Source organism: Ixodes scapularis, unplaced genomic scaffold (assembly GCF_016920785.2).
Source record: "Ixodes scapularis isolate PalLabHiFi unplaced genomic scaffold, ASM1692078v2 PGA_scaffold0__279_contigs__length_252992795, whole genome shotgun sequence".
NCBI classification, from domain to species: Eukaryota; Metazoa; Arthropoda; class Arachnida; order Ixodida; family Ixodidae; genus Ixodes; species Ixodes scapularis.
Window position 1 is genome coordinate 232535606 of NW_024609835.1, and position 20347 is coordinate 232555952.

Genomic DNA, 20347 nt, shown 5'->3' on the forward strand with positions numbered 1-20347 from the left:
TTAAAGACAAAACAAAAAAAAAACCATAAATGTGGTTGGTCTCTAGACATTTACTTAACGGATATCAATAGTCTAGAATCTCCACAAGAAACAAATAAAAAAAAGTTAAAGGCGGAAACATTGTTTTGAGTTTCGTTAATTTCCACTATTGAAACTTTCGCAATATGCCGCGTTTTCGAAGCAAGAAAGAAATTGAGTTTTTGCTTAAAACATAGACGCTATGGTTTATATGTGATTATTATTTTTAAAAAAATTTTGTATTGAATGTATTGCGGAATACTCCGTTTTTTAAGCAAGACACAATAGGTGTTTGGTCTAAAAACTCAATATTTACGGCTTCTATGCAGCTAATAACTTAGAAATTCCAAAGAAATAAATGTCAAATATATCTATATTTATAATTCCAACAAACCTTTTTTTAATATTGGTCTATATTTAGCATTGCGAAGAATGTAAAATTAAAAGTTAGAAAAGGAAATAGAGGTCTTTTGTCAAAATCTGCATAAATGAGTATTATACTATCCGGCTGGAATGGATTGCAAACACTGGAGCGCGTGGCCGTGAACCCAGGCGGCGCCTCTTGGAGGCGCCGCCTGGGTCCATGGCCACTCGTGAGAACAAAGGACAAAAAAACGCGCGCGCGCTCCCATGCATTATTCAGTACTTCAACTAAGTATCGGGAATATTCAGTAACAGCCATAGCATCCCTTATACTTCCAGCTCGCAATATTATCATTCCATTACATTTGGGGAAAAAACGGGCATGAGTCTGCTTATAGGCTCCTAGAATCTCATCAAAATTAAAAGTTATGGATTAGAAAATTTATTGATGTTGAAGTGTAATATATGTCCTAGAGATGGCGGCACTGACATTACTGTAATAAAATTCCAGTAATTAAATTCTTTTTCGCGGTAATGAGTAATGTAAGGAACTACTTTCCTATGCTAGTAATTTAGTAATGTCGTGAATTACTTTCAGTCGTTATTTTAGAAGAAATTGCACCTTACTTTTGAAACCACCTTCGTCCCGAATTACAAAGTTGATTAGCAAGCTTTAAAAAAGAAAGAGAAAAAAAATATGTTGCATTGTAATATGCCACGAAAGAGACATTAGAGAAATCGAACGACAACCACCTGTGCGTAAAGCCTCGTACGAAAAACTGGACAGACGCACAAAGGCGGGAAGGAAAGGCGAAGGAGAAAAGTTAACGTGTACGGAGAAAAGTTTACGTGTGAGGAAAAAAGCTTACGTGCATGTAGGAGAAAACCTTACGGGCACCAAACATCGGCGCCAACTTTGTGTCTGACGAGTTTAGAGCCCCAGGCAAGAAAGAGTCACGGCGTCACGTAATTATAACGATGTTACACTTCGATCATCCCTAAGCTGACACTGAGGTGGGAACTGCGGGTAAACCAGAACAAATCAGACACCTTTCTTTGATCAGCTGACCCGTCCCTTTCTCTGCGCGTTGATATGAACGAAATTGTGGTTACGTGACGAAAGATACACTTTTGACTCTTCCAACGAGCACGTAGCTTCCACCTCATTGTTAGCTTCGGAATGATGAGCTTAAAGGCTACAAGGCGAAATGCACATCACCAGTGAGGTCAACACATTTTAAAACCTGAGGAAAGCTCGATCAGATCCCCAGGCTTCTTGTTCTCTAGTCAAGCAAGGTCAAATTGTAAGCTTCGACCATTGGTAACAACAAATGATGGAATAAAGGGTTAACTACAAATGTATTTTCATGGCCCCAGATCAATTCGTGCGTCCTTGAGCAAAGCAGGTACCGCTCGCGGTATGCCTCGCTGCCTTCTCTTGGAAAGTTCATTCGGGAATTAGCCTATGAGCAGATATCATCACCCGTTTGTTGGTATAGTAGACAATTTAGGGCAACTCCCGCCATTCCTTCCTTCAGCTGGTGTCGCCTGTGATTAGCAGTAATTCAGCTTTTTTGTGTGTCAATGCGCAAAACCTTGGCCTCTTCGGGTTTGTGTGAACAATGCTCCTTGAGAGGAATCACCGGAAATACGTCAACTACTTCTCTTGGCAGGATAGTGTTACATTACGTCCGAAACGGAAGGGAAATATTTCACGTGACGTCTCCTTTTATAAATGAGCTCCCATGGCCTGACTGAACAAGCTGACAAGGAGTGTAACTTCTAAGTCGGGGAGAGGGCAACGTGTCACCCTTTTAGTAAGGGCCCCCACCGTTGAATCAACGGCGAAACCGGTTAGTCGACTGACTTTTCGTCACATGTAAAAAAGCTATTCTTCATGTTTAATACTTACGTCATGTGCGCCAGCAAAACAACTGTTCAGTACGGCTCGATTTGAGACGCATATGTCTCATGCGGTGTAAACAGGAAAACCTGAGTTTTAGTACATATATGGCAAATAAAATGAGCATGAATTACTGCCTCAAGATGTTCAAAAATATTGTCAGAGTAATTTCATTACTTCTGAATAGTAATTGTAATGCAATGTCTTTACTTTAGCGCTGCAGTAGTTTGTAATGCAATTTATTTGCAGTTTTGCAGTTTCCAGAAAAGTAATTATTAATGTAATTTAATCCCTTTTGGAAATTAATTTCGCTACCACTGATGTAAACATAGAAAAAAAATTATGAATTTGGTTTTCAGGACGTTTTTTAGTAAAGATATTGTTTTTTTCCATAAGACTTAATTCTCCTATGAATATAACAATCTTGAAACTTCGGTAGCTTTGTTTTATTAAAAAAAAACTACATATAGCAGTAGACTATCCAAACCGAGAGCTAAAACTTTTATGAATTTCAGTTTCAGACCTCACTATTTTGCAACGTCTGAAAAAAAAAGGAAAAATATAAAAATAATCCTTTTCGCTTTAATTATTAATAATTATTTCTAACTTTGCTCGTTTGCTCTGTAACTTCTAGAGTGTATAGTACTTTTGAGTTTAAATTTGCAGACAAAACGCCCTTATCTCTTTTCTTTGAAACTTGATAAATTTTATATGGGTTCGGTATTAATTTATTTTAGTAGACACGGTCAAAAATTTTTTATGGAAATATAGTTTTTATGTATATTTGTTTCTATACTATTGACACCCATATGCTCTAGGTCTTGTTGGGGTAGCCTGGTTTTAAAAACAAAAGGTGATTACTGTGAGCTTTTGATAACATTTTACACATCTGCAAACATAAAAAACACTCAGAAAATCGTGACAAAAAGTATTGCATAATTTAAAAGTAAATACTGATTTACTAAGCACGTTGTTTATTTTACAGTCTGAAACCAAACTGTAGTAGACACGAGGTTCGGAAACACCCGCAGGTTAAACCTTACGCCATCTCTCGGCAGTCACATCAGCGCCCAAGTTTAACTCAATGAGCAAAACAAGTTAGATTTCGGTAATGCAATGTAAAAAAAAAAGTTTTTTTTTTGCGTTTGGCGGATTTTCATATTGACGTAATAGTCCGCCGTTTATAATTTTAACGCAACTTGACCATTAAATTTACTTCCTAAAACAATGAACCTGCTCTCATAAACCCCATTAAAATAGACCATGACATTCACCTCCCAGGTAGAAAATCTTGGCGTCAGTGACACTTGGAGTCAAACACGACTATTTTATTAAGCTTACCTTTAATATATTTAAAAAAAAGAATTTTGCAATTCACGCTCAATGTTCACTTATCAGGGTCTGAAGTTGCGTAAGAATCGAGAGCGTGCAATGGCGTGAAAACATATTTGCAAGAACAGGGATTCCCGGCTCAGAAAATCTCGCAAATATTTGCTATTTTAGCAGATGAAATATGTATTATTGCGAAAGCATTAACTGTCTCATGAAGTGAAGCGGGCGAAAAACACCGCCTAAAATCCATTGGCTGAGTGTAACGAGTCCCGAATTCCTATTGGGTGCGACGCGTCATGTGACTCCGTAGCAACGGGGTCATCGTTGCTAAGGGCCCAGCCGAACTGCTGGCGGCGCAGCGGTAAGGCGGGTGTGCGCTGCCCTGACGTAGGGCCTAACGTTACGCTTTGAATTCTAAGGTTCTCAACCGGTACTTTGAGGCCGTCCTCTAGGCGTCGTCCTTGAGATCGTCCTGGAGGTAGTCCTACACGTCGTCCTCTACGTGACGTTCTCGACGTCGTCCTCTAGTTATCGTTCTGGACGTCGTCCTAGACGTCGTTCTTGAAATCGTCCTAGAGGTCGTCTTTGAGGTCGTCCTCTAATTGTCGCTCTCGATGTCATTCTCTAGGCTTCGTTCCGACGTCGTCCTAGACGTGGTCCTCGAGGTCGTCCGGGAGGTCGTCCTCAGGGTGGTGCTAGGCGCCGTCCTTGACGTCGTCTTCGACGTCGTCCCAGAGGTTGTCCTAGACGCCTTACTTGACGTAGATCTCTGGGCGCCGTCCTCGACGTCGTCCTATACGTCATCCTAAACTTTAATGCGGGTCGAAACGCTACTCGAAATCATTTCGCATGGGGAACTATAATGCTTTCGCAGTCCTACATATAGCCCGGTATGAATGCTATCACATTTCACGAGATATATTTTTTTTTATTTTATAATAAATATTTTTCGTGAAATTTTTAACATATACCCTTGCACCACAAGTTGCCTCTCTTCGCTGTTCTTACTAAGTCCGAACTGTTCTTTTTTTTTTTTTCGCAGTTGCCCCTGGCTGAGGAAGCCACAGAGCCACCTGAGGAGATACGTGTTTTGTTTATGACGCAGCTGGTTATTTCTATATTAAATTAAAGATGAGAAATTTTACGTTTAAAATGAAAAATTTGCTTTGGATTTGTTTTCATTCTCGTCCTTCGTTTCACAGGTCACCACTCTTTGTGGTGGCGACTAAGTGCGAACTTTTTTTTAGCGATTGCCCCTGTCACAGGAAAGCACAAATATTCCCTAAGATGGTTCAATACTCCCTGTCATATAGCTGGTTATGTTTAGTATCGCATTCCGTTAGAAAATTTTCATATTTGCTATAATTATTTGTCTGTGAATTTTCATTCTTGTCCCACCCGCCACATCGCTGTCTTCGCTCTGAAAACTAAGCCCTAACGCCATTTTTCGGCAAGATGCTTTGCCCAGGAAGGCAAAAGCTCGCCTGAGAAAGTTTAGTTGGCACTATAGCGCAGTTTACTATGTATATTACGCTAGTCTAGGAGAGTATTTTGATATTTTGTCTAATACTGTTTTAGTGAGTTTATGATTATTTCGTACATTACAAATCCGACTATTTCTGTAGGTACTTAACCTGTACATCCTGAAGTTGTTCCATGCGAAATGACAAAATTTTGTCAATCCATGATTCCACAAGACCATCTGAGGAAAAAGAAAAAGACTGTAATTGGACATTTCTGCCTGTTGACATGTGTTTTCGGTGTGGATATGTTTAAAAATGTTGAAAAGTTTGCGTTATAAACTTTGTGAATGATAATTTCGGTGGTTGATGTCAAACTTGTTGCTGCAACTAATACCAGTTATGGGCGTAAAAATAGTTTTAAAGGCACTTATTGAAACAATGTTAGACTTTTACCTTCATCTACCTACATACACCCCTTTAACAGTTTGAACGTCTTAAAAAAAAAAAGGAAAAAAAAGAAAAACTGCGTTTACGACTGAACCCAGTGAAGAGGTTTCTGTGATTAGTTTGTAAAGTCTCTACCTCATCTCGCATCTGTGAGTTGAGTTAGTGCAAATGCTTTGTTGAACTCTTTTAGACTCGAGACTTTGGTGAGCGCTTAATCCGGAGTCGTACGGCCTCTCAGTATGCTATTTCATGCACCATCGTCGGAAAGGTTGTGCTAAGCCAAACTGTGTTATTTGGGACATCTCTCATCAGCTTGTTAGAAACGGCGCCTACGAAAATAAAAATTCCAGCCAAAGGAAACGTGTTTGCTTGGGCGAATACCAGCTCCGTGCCCTTGAGGCGACGCAAGCTAGCACTGTGAGGGGATTATCGTAATATTTTTAGAAAAGACGCAGGCGGACGCAACGCAGTCAAGCGCTAACCTCTGAACCGGCCTTTAGCCAACTCTCGCGTCTCTTGCGGCAGCACAGTTCTTTTACGGCAGCACAATTCATCTTTCGGATTCCTCCGAAGCAAGTGAGTGTACTTCTTTTCCTGTCCTGTTAGACACTCACTTGGGAAATGCGCGCAATCGTTCTCCCTGCCAGCTGCCTCGTGACGAGTTATAAAGTTTGTAACGTCACATTAAATTTAGCTAAGTGCAGTGACTAAAATAATTCAGTGGTTTTAACGTCGTAGGCTTAATCGGATGGGATGCAGGATAAAGACCGAGGTTCTGCGTTTCCTCCAGCTTGCAGTTGTCAAGGATAGCGACAAGCGCGAGCTGGAGGCGGAGCTATTTTCTGCTGGCCTTCTCGGTGTGGTTCAACCCACGGTACCACCAGGGTGCACTCTGTACCACCTAATGCCGATTATACACACGCACTCGGCATAATTTGATATTACGAGAGCGCCAGAGTGTTTCATGCCCCAGTAGACTTCCGATGATATGCCTATTAGTTCATCGACAATGCAAGGCGCGCTTTGCTTTACGGATTACACCTTTATGTGAAGATGCGTGCGTTCTGAGCTGCACAGGAAACAAAAGGACGTTAAAAAAAATGGAAATAATATAAAAACCAGAAGCGCGCAGGTATTCGGCATTACTTGGTCGCCGTGAGCTTGTTTACAAACAGACAAAAATATAGCTGACACGAATATGCCACCGTTCCACGGCAAAACGGTACTTTGCCTCATCTTATTATTAACTAACTACAAAGGCTGTGCAAGTGCGAGCGGGTAGCCTTGGTCGCCTCGACTGGCAGTAGCTGCACGAGCGCTGGCGCAGCCGCCAAGAAGTGACCCAAAACAATTAGCTCGCGCCTTTATCATTCATGACTAACCATAGTCAATGTTAGGGTGAGACGAACTTCAGCTCGATACAGAAGACCCTGTCTAACACATTCGAAAGATAAGGAAGAGAAAACTCAACCTGAAACAGACGCCTGCGCATTGAACCACCCTTAGCATCGCTCCACCTTATGTGAGAGCGAAGCCGAAGCTACAGGCGCAATAATGCTTCTCGAAACAATTCCTGCATGATCGTTCGGGCGAGGTAGGATCACCCAGCCATCCCCTCCTCTATACTCAGAATCTATGGCAGTTCTACAACGGAGCCATAGAGTGCCCGGCCGCGGATTTGGAGAGCGAAGATCTTGTATCACAGAGCATCTAAAAGCCATTTCTTGGGGAACCTGGACGTCAGCACAGAGATTTTACAGTTGCGAGGATCCGAAACACAGTTTCGGATTCTCACGTCGCGCCGCAGAGCCTTGGTGCAGCGAGAAGACGCTGCGTTTTGTCGTCTTGCCGCCGCGGGACGTTAGTCACGTGTGTCTTTTCTCATCCGTTGTCTACCGCTCCAACTTTTCCATTTCGGCGGTTGTTTTTCCTTGCGATCTGCCACGCTTTGTCAGTGTTAGTGCCACTAAATAAGATAAGGTTTAAGTAAGGACACTTCGCCATACTGTAACTTTGAAATCGTGGTTGCCAATGATCTGAAGCTTTATCTGAAATCACAGGAAACGCTTTTCCGTCCTCCAAAAATGTTCAAACAATTCGCGACAAAGCAAAACAGTCTTACATGAGCTTCCCAACACGCAATTCAACGCTGAGGTAGTCGCATTTTTGAGTCATGACGATCGCCAGTTGCGTCTGCTCAGGACAAGCACAAAAATGGCAGCGCCCACAACAGTGTCGGCGAGCGGAGTGCCAATACTCTAAAGGCAGCTCAATTAGTGACTGTAGTCAGTAGTTTTTTTGCCGAACACATGTAATGTGTTATGCAAAAGAAACGCCCAGGGATTTCATTTCGCTTACAACTTCTTTTTTTCAACTTGTCTAGATGAAGGTATGTTGGCCTACAAACTAATTTATTTCTGGGTTTAAAGAAAATTGCTTTTATTTTATTAGGGCATAATTCAAGAGAATTTGCGTTTACGTATTTTTGCAAACTTCTAAAACGCCTTTTAGCTTCTGAAGCCATATCAGTCGAGTCAGTACCAGTAATGAGAAAAGTCATATCACCGGCGTAGGCAATAATTTTTGCTAATGTCATTATATTCAAAACGTTATTAATGTAAAGTATGAGAAGAAGAGGGCCTAATATGCTGCCCTAAGGCATATCTATTTTAATAGTATCAAGTGGAAAAAAAGAAGAGTTTATGTGAACGCACGAAGACCGTTGCGGCTAATAAGATTGAATTAACATTGCGGCACTTCCTCTTATACCATAAGCATAAAGGTTAAGGTTCAATATATTATGGTTAATGTGGTCAAACACATTAGTGAGGTCGATAAACGTTCCCATGATATACGTTTGTTTTAATGCTTAACAATTAGTTTGTGGACATCGCATGTTTAGTTCCGGTTTCGCCGCACTCTTAGTTTCGGTTTCGCCTCCGGCGTCTGGCAACTAGAGTACGGAGAGGTATACCGTCGGGGAGCACGGGCGTTTCAGTAAAGAGTTTCGAGTTACGCTTTCGGAATCGGAGGGACGCGCCCGCACCAGGGCCAACGCGCTCATGTATTGCTATACTTTGTGTAGTCAAGTATGATAAATAGTTTTTGTAAACCGGACATCTCCACTACAAGCTACTTTTGTGTTAACAATGCGGTTTTTGTTGACCTGTGTTTACTAAAACCAAATTGCGAGCTATTTATAATACAGTATTTGTTCAAACATTTGGTAAGCCTTGAATAAATTATTTTCTAAAGACCCTTAGACAGTACGGATAAAATTGATATTGGCCTATATAGATATTGATCGTGTTTTTTGTCACCAACTTTGTGCAGCACCGTTACTTTTGCCTTTTGCACTTCTTTTAGAGAAACACTGGTCGTTTAAGCGAGGTTAACATATACTGAAAGAAGGTTAAATTATATTAGTGACATATTTGATAGGTTTAATTTGCCATCTATTTACGTCCTGAGATCGGCTACTTTTATGATTTAGGAACATGTCAAATCACTTCAATTGCTGCAATTACTGTAGTAGTAAAAAACAACATAGATACATTAACAATGTATCACGAAGTTACCGAGGATCTATGGTATAATCTGTTGGTTTCACCAAATTCGCAAGGAATTATTAAAAGTGGTATCAAGCTGTAAATCGGTCAACTTGCTTCCATCTAGCTTAACATCAAATTCAAAACGTTTTTTGCTGGTTTAAAAAAAAAAAATTGACGAGTTTCCATAAAATAGCTTTCTTTTGTCTTACTGTGTCATAGAACAGATCGAAATAGAAATTCAAATTAGCATGTTTAAATTAGGAATTTAGATTCTTACGGAAGTATACATAAGCACATACTTGACTTGGATCCCTGTTTTTAATTTTTTTTTCTAAAGCTTTTGTTATATGTTTTCTTTATGGACTATCTCAGGTCTTTCGAACTTGCTTCCCTGCACTCGAAGTTCCACTCTCGAGACGGCTGAAGACCTCGTTGAGCACTTGTACATGTCTTCTAGAGTTTCGCTGGCCACCAAGATATCGTCTAGGTACACTGTTACCTGTTATGAGCCTGTCAACACTCTGTCCACGGTTCTTGGGAACGGGCCAGAGCCTCAAACTCACCATGCGGCAAGCGACGCATCTTGTAAGGGCCCTAACTCTCTTTGCCGTCAAAAGTTCCGCAGATGCGTCATCACCACACAGTTGCTCATAGGCCTGCGTCAAGCCGAACTTTGATAGAAAAGGGCATTACCTAGTCTTAAGAGAAGCTCCCGGTTTGAAGGTAATGGATAAACGTGGCTCCTTACCGCTTTTTTTACCGTGCTTCTGTTGTCCCCTCATATCCGCAGGGACCCATTCTTCTTCGAGACGACATCAGGTGTGGCCCATTCGGACTGTTCGGTTGGTTGCAGTATCTCTTGCTGTTTCAAATTATTCAGCTTATTCCGATGTCATCTCTGAATACGAACGGAATGCTGCTGCATTATTAAAAACGTCGGCAGAGCGTCTGGCTTGGGCTCGTTGTGAATCGGTGGAAGGTTAGCGCCGGCAAAAGGCTCGCTGAAAACCTTTAGCCATCTTCCGACGCCGGTGTCCTTCCCGGCACTAACTTTGAGCAAGCCCGTCAATCCCACATCGAGTGGCTTGAAAAAATGGCATCCCAGCAGCTGCATTATTTTTGACGCCCAAAAAGGGGAGGTGGTGACTGCGTCCTTGAACTTGTTATGCACTCCCGCTTTTCCCGAAATTTCGAGCCACTTCAGTTTTCAGGCCACAAGTTGCGTCTCCGGTCCTTCCAGAAAAAGGTGTTTCTTCGCCTGCAGCTTCTGGAAATGCTTCTGGCTAATAATTGATCGGGCCGCGCCTGAATCTACCTCCCTGGGCACGGTTTCGTCATCCATATTTACGGCGATTATGTACTTCGGACAGCCGTTCCTCACTTGATTGATGCTGAGGAAACCGTCGTACTCTGCCTTGGCGGAATTCTTCGAATCGTCCGAATGATGACACACCTACTTGTTCTTGAGTCACGCTTTTGACGTGTTCCCTTTCATGAGGAGCTAAAGCAGACTGCGTTCTTGAACTTGCAGCGTGTGGCTCTCTGGTTGCCAAGGTATCGCGAACAATGCCGGTAAAGACGCTAACTTGGCGTTTTTTTTTCTTTTTTTCGCTCCTTGGCTGGCTGGTTCACGTTCCGGAACGGTGCTGCAACTTTCGCGGAAACTTCTACGTGATGTCCTTGCCTTTGCCACTTGCTACTTATAACTTGTTGCTGCTTTGCAGTTTTCTCTGATCTAACGGCTAGCTTTTATGTTGTCTTGAACGTCAATTTTTTTTCCGCTAACAAAGCCTGCTGCACATCGCGGTCCCCAATTCCAAAAATCAGTCGGTCACGCGGGATTATGTGAAGTGGAAATGCCTGAACGCCAAACCCGCAGTTTTTGGCTAGTTTCCATAAGGCGAAGACGTAATTATAGCCACGAACTCTCTGTCTTGGTGGTCACCTCTTGAGAAAACATACCTTGATTTGAGTGCGGACGGCTTCGGCGTGATGTTGTTCCGGACAGCGTCTACGATGACCTTACGTTCCACGTTGGGAGGTCGAAGAGACTTGACAAGTTTCACAATTAGGGCGTACGTTGCTCGCCCACAGCAGCTGGTTAACACAGCTTTCTTTTCGGAGTCCTTTTCCAACTTGTTAGTTGCGCAGAATAATTCGACGAGTTTCACATAATCCTCCTGAGACGAACCACCGTTCAGGTCGAACTCACAAATTCAGGTCCCGAAAGCGATCTTGCCGGCTGCCTCCGGCCCTCATGAATTAGAGCATGTCTCGTCGCCACGGTAGTGACCGAAGTGGACGCCAGCAACTCTGCTTCAAAAATGCACTTATTTTAACAACAAACCGGTTGAACTAGAAGCGACGCAGGCGGGGCGCCGATGCTTATCGGTGCGCGAGGCGAGACAACAACACGTACCGAAAAGGATACGTTTGCAACTTGCTGCTGCATCACATGAAACTTTCCGTAAAAAATATATGTATTTTACCGATCGGGCACATTTTTTTGCGAAGTTCAAGTTGTCATCAAAAGTTGAACGATAAAAGCTAGAACAAACGTATAATTTGGAAAAACACATTTACATCCCAGAAAACTTATTAAATTTTTAGAAATAATCTTTGAGGATCGAGTTTAGGTCTGAATTGATTCTCCGCATAGAGAAACGTTTGTTTTTTTTTTGTTTTTTGTTGCTTTTTTTTACCAGGAAGAATGTTTATTTATAAATTTAGACATCAATGTTCCTCCCATTACAAAAATGGGGGTGAAGATGATATCAAAAGAGATTGCGTGAACAGACTCCTTGCAGTTGTTGAAGGCATGCGAGTTGCGTAAACTGTTCGTTGTTCACCGTATAAAACAATGTGCGTATTGAGTTATCAGACGAATCGAGGGATTTCGTTGCCTGGGTCTAACTATATGCGGACGTCTTTGAACAATCCGAACAATTTGTGGTACCTAGCGCTTTGAGATGAACTTGCTCTTTCCATGACGTGTGCACTTCATAGATGAGAAATAAAACTGTGGATCTCTTGAGTATTTAGAGTTGGTGATGGTAAAACTGTTCTTTTCTCAAAAAAATAAGTAAGTAATATATATTCTCGCCATTTGTGTGTAGATTTTGTGTTCCAAAAATTAATGGCGTTTATTTCAAATTATCTAATAAACCTTTTATTTAAAAAAAAAAATACCTTGAGCCGTCCGCATGTTTGTAAATGAAAAATTCGAAAAAAATATCCCTTTCCTGCTAAGAGTCGCCGGTTCCTTTATCTTTTTTGTTTTCGTTTATTTTTTATACCTACGTATTTATGCTTGTAAAAACCAGTCCGGCCATTTACCATCGTCTGTATGAACATTAGGTCCAATTATGACTAGCAGATCGCTCATTGTATTCACTTTAATTGATCCTTTGTATGGAGTTGATTCAGCTGGAAATGACTCAAATTATAGTGCCTCTGTCAACTCAATCTGATCCAATATGAATGTAAGTGACGCGATTCCACAAATAAATTCCTTCAAAAGGAAATAAACAAAAGTACGCAAAAAAAAAAGACGGAATGGCAGCACGTGTGACATAAAGACCGAAATTCACTCACATTGGATAAGTGAAGGTCTCAGTGTTGCTCGTTTCTTTTCTTAAGTCGCTCAGCTACGTGTTCGACACACGAGTGCAGTTGGGGAAAAGTGTGTCTGATTATAGAATGCCTAGATCTGTGTGACTAACATACCTCATGTAAATGTTGTTTTTTGTCCTGCCATTATACTCATCCGGTCTTCGGTGTGCTCGGTGTGTCTGCCGGCCAATTTCCTTTTTTTTTTACTGACTCCAGTCATTAATAGATTTTTTTAATAGGAAGGATGGTGTTTTGGAATAAATATAGGAGGCTGTATCCGGTTATCTCGGTCAGTGCCAGGAATCTTCAGCTTCGATTGTAGACGAGCCATATGCCTGATCCGGCTCTACACGTACGCCCTTGCGGCGCAGTCATTTGTTATTACCCGTACTGAGCCGGCGAGGCATCGTGTTCCCCGAGCATGTGGAGCGCGGCTGTATCACGCGTGGCCCATTGCTTTCCTTTTTGTCCTAAATTATGTATTTCTAACTTATGGTCGTGTCCTGAACCATTTGAAAAAGGGTTATCCAACTAAGAAAATATTAGGTAATTCTGAAATCTTGCTGTTTTAGCCTAAGACTATAAATAAATAATAAATTTTATTTTAATAGTCAGGTAACAACTACTGTAAATGAGTTCTTCCGATTGTATGAGTCATTCTTAACCCGCATATCAGTTACAAATTAAAAAGAAACAAATACCGGAGGAAACGCAACCGAAGAAAAAAAAACCAGATTTTTTCCACTACAACGGATATAAACACTAGCAGAACGTCAATATACGAGGAATTAATAGTCAAAAGTAACCACCATTTAGCCGTGAAAACATTAATTCTACTGATAGATTGATGCGCTGCAAATATGTTTTGAACTACCACAAGAGGGAGCTGTGCTGCCCCGCCTGTCGACTTGATGGGGAATGTCAACTGACCTAAGCCCTTTCAAAATGGCCGTCCATTTGTCAGCATGCACCAGGGGGGAACAGCATTCGGGTATTCTAGTTTCGGGCGCAGGGGTAAAAAAAAAAACACAAAAAAAAACCGGCGGATATTCATCACAGGATGCTGAAGCAGTACGGAGACACCTGTGTATCGCTTCGGCAGGTGTACGAGTGACACAAAACAAAGTGGAGCGTCACGTTTGGCGGACGCACCTCCCTCCGGTCGGCCTCACACTTGAACGACGCCGAACGCAATCGCTGCTGTGAAAACATGAAGTGGCTGAAGAACTGAATATTAGACACGGCTAGACGCACTATATCATTCATATGTTGTAGCACCACAAGGTATCCGCCATGTAAGTTCCGAAACAACTTACGCCGGAGATTAAGAAGGCGACGTCTGGATGCTTGTGAGGCGCTACTGCGACGCTACGAAGCCGAGGAAGATGCTTTTCTTCAACGCATTGTCACCTGTGATGAATGCTGTGCACATTACGCCCAGCAAGAGCCATAGCGAGCATCCAAGGCGTGTCAATACACAAAGTCACAAAGGCGCAAAAAGTTCAAGACAGCGCCAAAGGTGGGCAACTAATGCTCACGGTCTTTTGGGACATTAAAGGGGTACGGAAACAAAAATTGAAATATTCAAATTTCGTTCGGAAATGAGTCAAGCATGACGGATAATAACCGTAAATGATAATCGCACGTTTGTATTTTGAACGATTGGCTATATTTTTCGTTCCAAACGGTGCACTCGAGCCAGCGCTTGAAGAGATGCGAACGGACAGCGCGATGCGTCATGGGATATCCGGCGCAAACAAAAACAGAAAGAAAAGATTCCCCGCGTTCGTGACGTAACAAGGCAGGAGAGATTATGAGCTTTGCCCTTGGTGGCGTTGTCAGCGTTGTGGTGGTGTCAATAGCGTCAGCGCGTTCCAACCGAGCCGTTCGAAGTACCCGTGGGGTGACGAGCGTGTGGCTGGCCCAATGCGCACGTAGCTTTTACAACACTGTCAATTTAGGACTGAACGAGGTGGGGAAAGCAACTTTTGTTCGAGTTTTGAGCGACGGGCTAGTCTTCTAGGGGGAGAATGGCTGTTTCCGGTTGCACGTACGAGGGTCCGAGAAAGAGGGGAGTCCTTCCTTTCCGTCTTCTTGGACCGTTTGGTACAATGCGCGATTTGTGAGTTGAGGAGCAAAGGAAAACGTTGAAATGCCGAAGAGCGGCGCTGCTCCAAAGGAATCTGCTACGTCACGACTACGTAGCAGATTCCACAACGTTGGTAGACTACCTCCCAAATAGGCTCCGCATGCATCCACCAGGTGCACATTGAAGATCGTTTATTTAGCTTTAAAATTAGTTTTCTTGTGCTTTTCAACGGAAGGCTGGTGTTTTTGAGGTTAGGGTGCAACATGCATCATATTAAAGCTAGAAAACGAGCGCTCAAATTTCGTTTCCCTACCCTTTAAAGGCCGATAGTTGAACATTACATGCCCAAGGGACTAACATAACAGCGCTTCATACTGCAACCTGCTTGACAACCACCTGAAGCCTGCAATCAGCTCAAAACGTCGTGGATTGCTCATGTCTGTGGTGTTGCGGCAGCACGACAAATCGCACCCTCACACGGCAAGCATGACCGCGGAAAAATTCAAAGGACTGCACTTCGAGTGCATGCCGCACCCACCATACTCGCCACAATTCACACTGACTGATTTTTACCTATTCCGATCAATCAATGAGGTTCTCGTGAGAAATATTTTTGATGCAAATATTGAACCGAAAGCGGCGGTGCATTCCTGGCTCCCGTGTCAGCCCCAAGGTTGTTTTTTTTTTTTTTTTCAGCGTCATTTATGCATTAATGAAGCGTTCGCGCATATCTCTCGAGCGGGGATGTGACTGTGCTGAAAAGTACAGTCACATCCAGACAGAAAAGTAATAATGGGCTTTTTATAATATATATTCTACCACGTAACTAAAAAAACTAATTGCGGTTACTTTTTGACTCTTCCTCGTACATCGCGCGTATTTAAATTGCAATTTGTTCTACGAAAGCTACCCCAATTTTTTCTGACACAATGTAAACTACTGAGGCAACCCCTTCTATTAGGACATCTGGAAGGCCTTCTAAATCAAATAAAATGCGCTTTACATATTTATACATACATATTTATTCATATGACAAATAAGACTGGGCATTAGTGGCATATGAAATTTCAACGCAAATGAGTTCGTGAAGCTTTTCAGCTTACCTAGCGGCGTCTTTTTCATAATTTGCACGGTTTAAATTTAGCACCTGAGAAAATAGATGTATCATTTTCAGTTTAAAATTTAATTTTTTCACAATGTATGTGGCTTCTGTCTAATTATGTGTGTATGTGTGTATCTCTGTGTGTGTGTGTGTGTGTGTGCGCGCGCGCGTTTGTGTGAGCCTGCGTGTGTGTTTCGGGGGATATCATTTACGTGGCGCAATATATTGAAAAATAATTGCGATTATACATATCCTGATATACTTCTTTGGATATACTGGAATGAAATTTTTCGCCATAGCAGGCCGGGCTTTTTCTACAAACTTTCCGGAATCTATAGCCACAAATCCCCCTTCCTTGTTGGAAAGACATAGTCTAAAGTCTTTGCGAGGTATTTCACAAATTGCTCAGGCAAACATCTCACAAGCATGAGTAACCAACCAGCTGAGCTCCAGGCAATCACAACGTATTGTTTTAGTGCTCTGAGCTCATTTTTGATATATTTTATTCTTCTAGACCCGCATGGTCTTAGGCTTCTCACTACTATCAACACCTGCCAAGCACGGCTGCTGTCCCATAGCATCAGAAAAAAGATTATGCTTATTGAGGTGCGATATTTTGTTTGGCTTCATTGAACAATCCCAGGGCCATGCTCAAAGAGTATCGAAAATCCTGAGATCCGAAACATAGCACCAGGTTCACTTAGTCACGAATTTTCTAAGAGTAAAATGCATAAGCCACAGCGTTCTTTCGAAACACCTGACCATAACAAGATATACTACGAATACCTGTGGACAATATGTTGCCTTCCAACATGAAAACACCACCTGGGAAGACAACTTACGAAATAGACAAAAAGCTCGCCATTCCAGGTCATCGGCGAAGTATCCCTTTCTGTACCAGCGCAAATCCTACTTGAAGAAGCGCCAAAATTCGCCCTACAGCCAAGTCTGGATGCCATCGAGAATGTCATGATTGTAGGGTAAATTGCACTCTATGCACGCAAGGAAGCATCCTCATAAATCATCATTGAAGGACTTGACTGCCTAGCCGGTGTACGGAGGCGGGGAAATCAAAAATTGGGTTTTGCCATAACCCTACGCGAACTGCGTTGAAAAGACCTTAGACTGTCTTTCCGACAAGGAGGGGAGGTTTGTGGTTATGGATTCGGGGATAATTGGAGAAAAAGCCCGAGAAGTCATGGCGAAGAATTTCGTTGCAATAGAACCAAAACAAAGTATATCAGAAAAAAAGTGTCATCCTCAAAATACTCGCCGAGGAGCAATCTGGAAGTCTTGTGACGAAAATCAAAAGAAAGAAACAAGGTTAGCTATGGGTATTTTTTTCGGCCAAAACACACAAATATGGGTTTTCCTCTCGTTTCATTATTCAGAAAAACACAATTGGCAAGGCCATCTCTCAACCGTTCTGGCAAAAATGCTATACCAAGTTCAGATAAATAACCTCTTCAGAATACGAAACACTTACCGAGTAATCTGCTTTCTTCAGAAAATTGGATGCGACATTATTTCAGGCTTTTCCATTGAAGGCAAGAATACGGGCTATTCTATTCCCCATGCCACCCTTCTTCCGATCCTTCATACAACATTTGAAGAGCAAGGCGTTCAACGCTTCCAAAATGCAGCTGGGATGAAGCTCGACAGCTTCTTGGAGTTCCTAGGTTATGGAGACTGCTCCGTCTCAACTGAACCAGCAATTCGTACAAAAATCTCTTGTTTGCATTGGTTTCCGAGTTGCCCCATACTTGTGGGATATATTCCTCGCAGCGTGCGGCAAGACCATCCAAGATAATCTGAGAGATCATTGCATCAAGGCCATCATCCAATACTTAGATGACTTGTTCGTACTTTTCAACTTTGTAGTAGGCCAACGGATTGATGGGTGTTTAGAAGTAGTTATTAGCAGCTTTGACCAAAGCTGTCCCGGACTTTATTTTTCCAACGAACTTTCTGTAAACCGCTGTATTCGGTTTCTTGATCTCTCCTTAAAGTTCATAAGAACACGCGTATGCTGGATGTATAAAGTTAAATCCTATGAAGTATTTCTTCCGAGTGATTCCAAACATTCAAAAACTTAAAGGAGGACTGTCTACTACGGCGATTGAGGAACACGGATGATTAGATTATCATCGCGTTCCACAACCCCGAAACTTGTACCTGCTCCACGAGTGGTAACTTTAGCGCACTACTACGCCTCTCACGCGCTGGAAGTCTTTCTGAAAAGTACTGAATAAATGGTTTTCTATCACGCTCAGTATGTTTCTAATAGGAACCATATGTCTATTTTCACTAAATAAAAAGTTAATTTACCAACAATAGTCTATTAGCCTACTTGTCGCAAGAATCAGCCGCCCACATGATGTCCCCCTGGCCGTATTATTCACCTCTACAAGCTGTATAAGTGTAGCTTTTATGGCTTTTTTAAAACAATTTTGTAAAGATTAAAAAAACACCCCCTATGGATAGTTTGGGAAACAAATAACGGAAATAACTCGTTCTCATCAAAGAAGTGGCCAATATGTTCCGGCTTTCTGCCGCCCTCACCACTTATTACTACTACAACTAAAGGGAAACAAATAAAAATGAAGGGACTCCTTAGCTTTCCTCCTCAACGCAAGATCGAAATAAGAAATCACACGTTCCTGAAGTGCTTTAAAACCGGTATGATCCAAGCTTCCGACGTCCTTCTTAAGAACAGAATGGAACTTCTCCTTCGGAAGCGTTTATAAGTCTTTGATACTTCCCAGTTGTGCTCTCTGAGTCGATGGCTGACGCATCTCCCAGTTTGTTCAGTGTACTGACTGCCGCAGCTTAGTGGAATAGAGTAAACCTTTATTTCTTCGCACTCTACAAACGTTTTGGTATGTTTTACATTGCACTCTTTGGAGCTGTCGCTTCAATTTATGTTTTCACGCATATGTTTAAGGCGCATTCGTCAGGAAAAAAGTAACACTCGTGTCGAACTTGGACATAATAGATCTTAAACGGGCCGCGGAATAGAGCATGTAGAGCATCACAGCAAAGCGACTTTTCTTTTGGGCAACAGCTTGTAGAAACTGTGGTCCGAGAATGAATTCTTTTAGGGTGAACAAACTAGGTCCGCAGCAAAGCCTGCTTTTTCAACCTCTGAGGCTGCCACTTGAGGCTACTTTCGGAGAAACGCGTAAACGATTGGAGGACGATGACTTGAAAATTGGCCTCACTATGATCTGCTTAACAGACTTGGAGTGAGCGTTGGTGAAAGGGAGGCCTAACAGGCTTCTACCATCTCCTCTGGAAGGCCCAACAAAAACTTAAAGAATGTGGATGTAACCGCAAATCTAGGAATTTTAGCCCTTCTTTTGAAGAATTGTCCGACCTAAAAGTAAGTTCAGGTTCAAAGTATTTGAATTAGGTCACTTTTCAAGTCCTCACTCCCCAAGTCGTCTACGCAATTCTCCCAAAGTAGCTCTCAAGTTGCATTATCAGAGGTTGAAAAGAGGAGGCTCTTCAGCGGACTTATATCATTCTACCACTGAGAGATTCATTGTTAGAACACACTTTTCACAAGCTGTGGCCAAACAGAAAGATCATTTCACTTTGATTTTCTACATGCACAATTCCGAGCATCGTTTAATATATATCCCGTCAAAGTTCGCCACAAGTGCCGCTTTTCCTGTCGTACGCATGTTAAACAGTGTGTAAAATGGTTGATAGGAACGACAGTCCCAGAGGGAGCAATCTAAAACACTTGAACAGTTTGTTGAGCGGTAAGGTATAAAGATTTCTTCAATTCCATTCGGCTGCGACACTCAGTAAATTAGACAATTAGATTAGATATGTCAACCATCGATTCAGACAACACAACTTGGAAGCATGAAAATATTCATATGAGTATTTTCACCCAATTGTCGTTACAGCAGCACGTGCAATCACTGTGCTCCTTATTTCTTTGATAGTAAAAGACAGAGGAGGCACAATAACAAATTTGGGAGAGAAATCATTAAATTATTTGGCATGCGGACTGTCAGCATTTACTTACCTTCATTACCACTGACAAGGACGAAGGTTGAATTCGTTTCACCAGAGATAACTAGATTACTGATACTTCGTCGCATCGCCAGCGATTTTAAACTTTTTAATTTATAGTAAATTCTTTTTTTTTCTTTTCCTTCTTTGTAAACGTTAAAACCTTTTGGGGCGTCCTTATGTTTAGCCGTTTTATGTTGTAGATCACTAAAAATCCTGATTCCGTCCCCGTCCTGGATATTTTATCCTTTCAAGTACTTGTATCTATTCCAGAACATGCTCGTTTTCAATTATTACCACTTAGGAGCTTTTTTGGCTTGTGATGGGAGAGCTAGCACAACGCCGATGTGTGGTGCGAGCCCATTTGTGTTATAAAACTTTAACATGAGAGAAAAGACTACATGCCTCAGTTCCAATAAAAAGGAAAGTACAGATAATCCA

The 20347-nt window shown here is 42.0% G+C and overlaps 1 protein-coding gene across 1 annotated transcript in view; it reads right to left on the reverse strand.

The window, feature by feature from the left end:
• Window positions 1-20347, reverse strand: part of LOC8040603 (nicotinamide N-methyltransferase) — a 36260-nt gene that overhangs the window by 5107 nt on the left and 10806 nt on the right. The window contains 1 exon segment of the mRNA XM_040212076.2: window positions 11040-11257. Within this exon segment, the coding sequence (XP_040068010.2) occupies window positions 11040-11257 (218 nt within the window).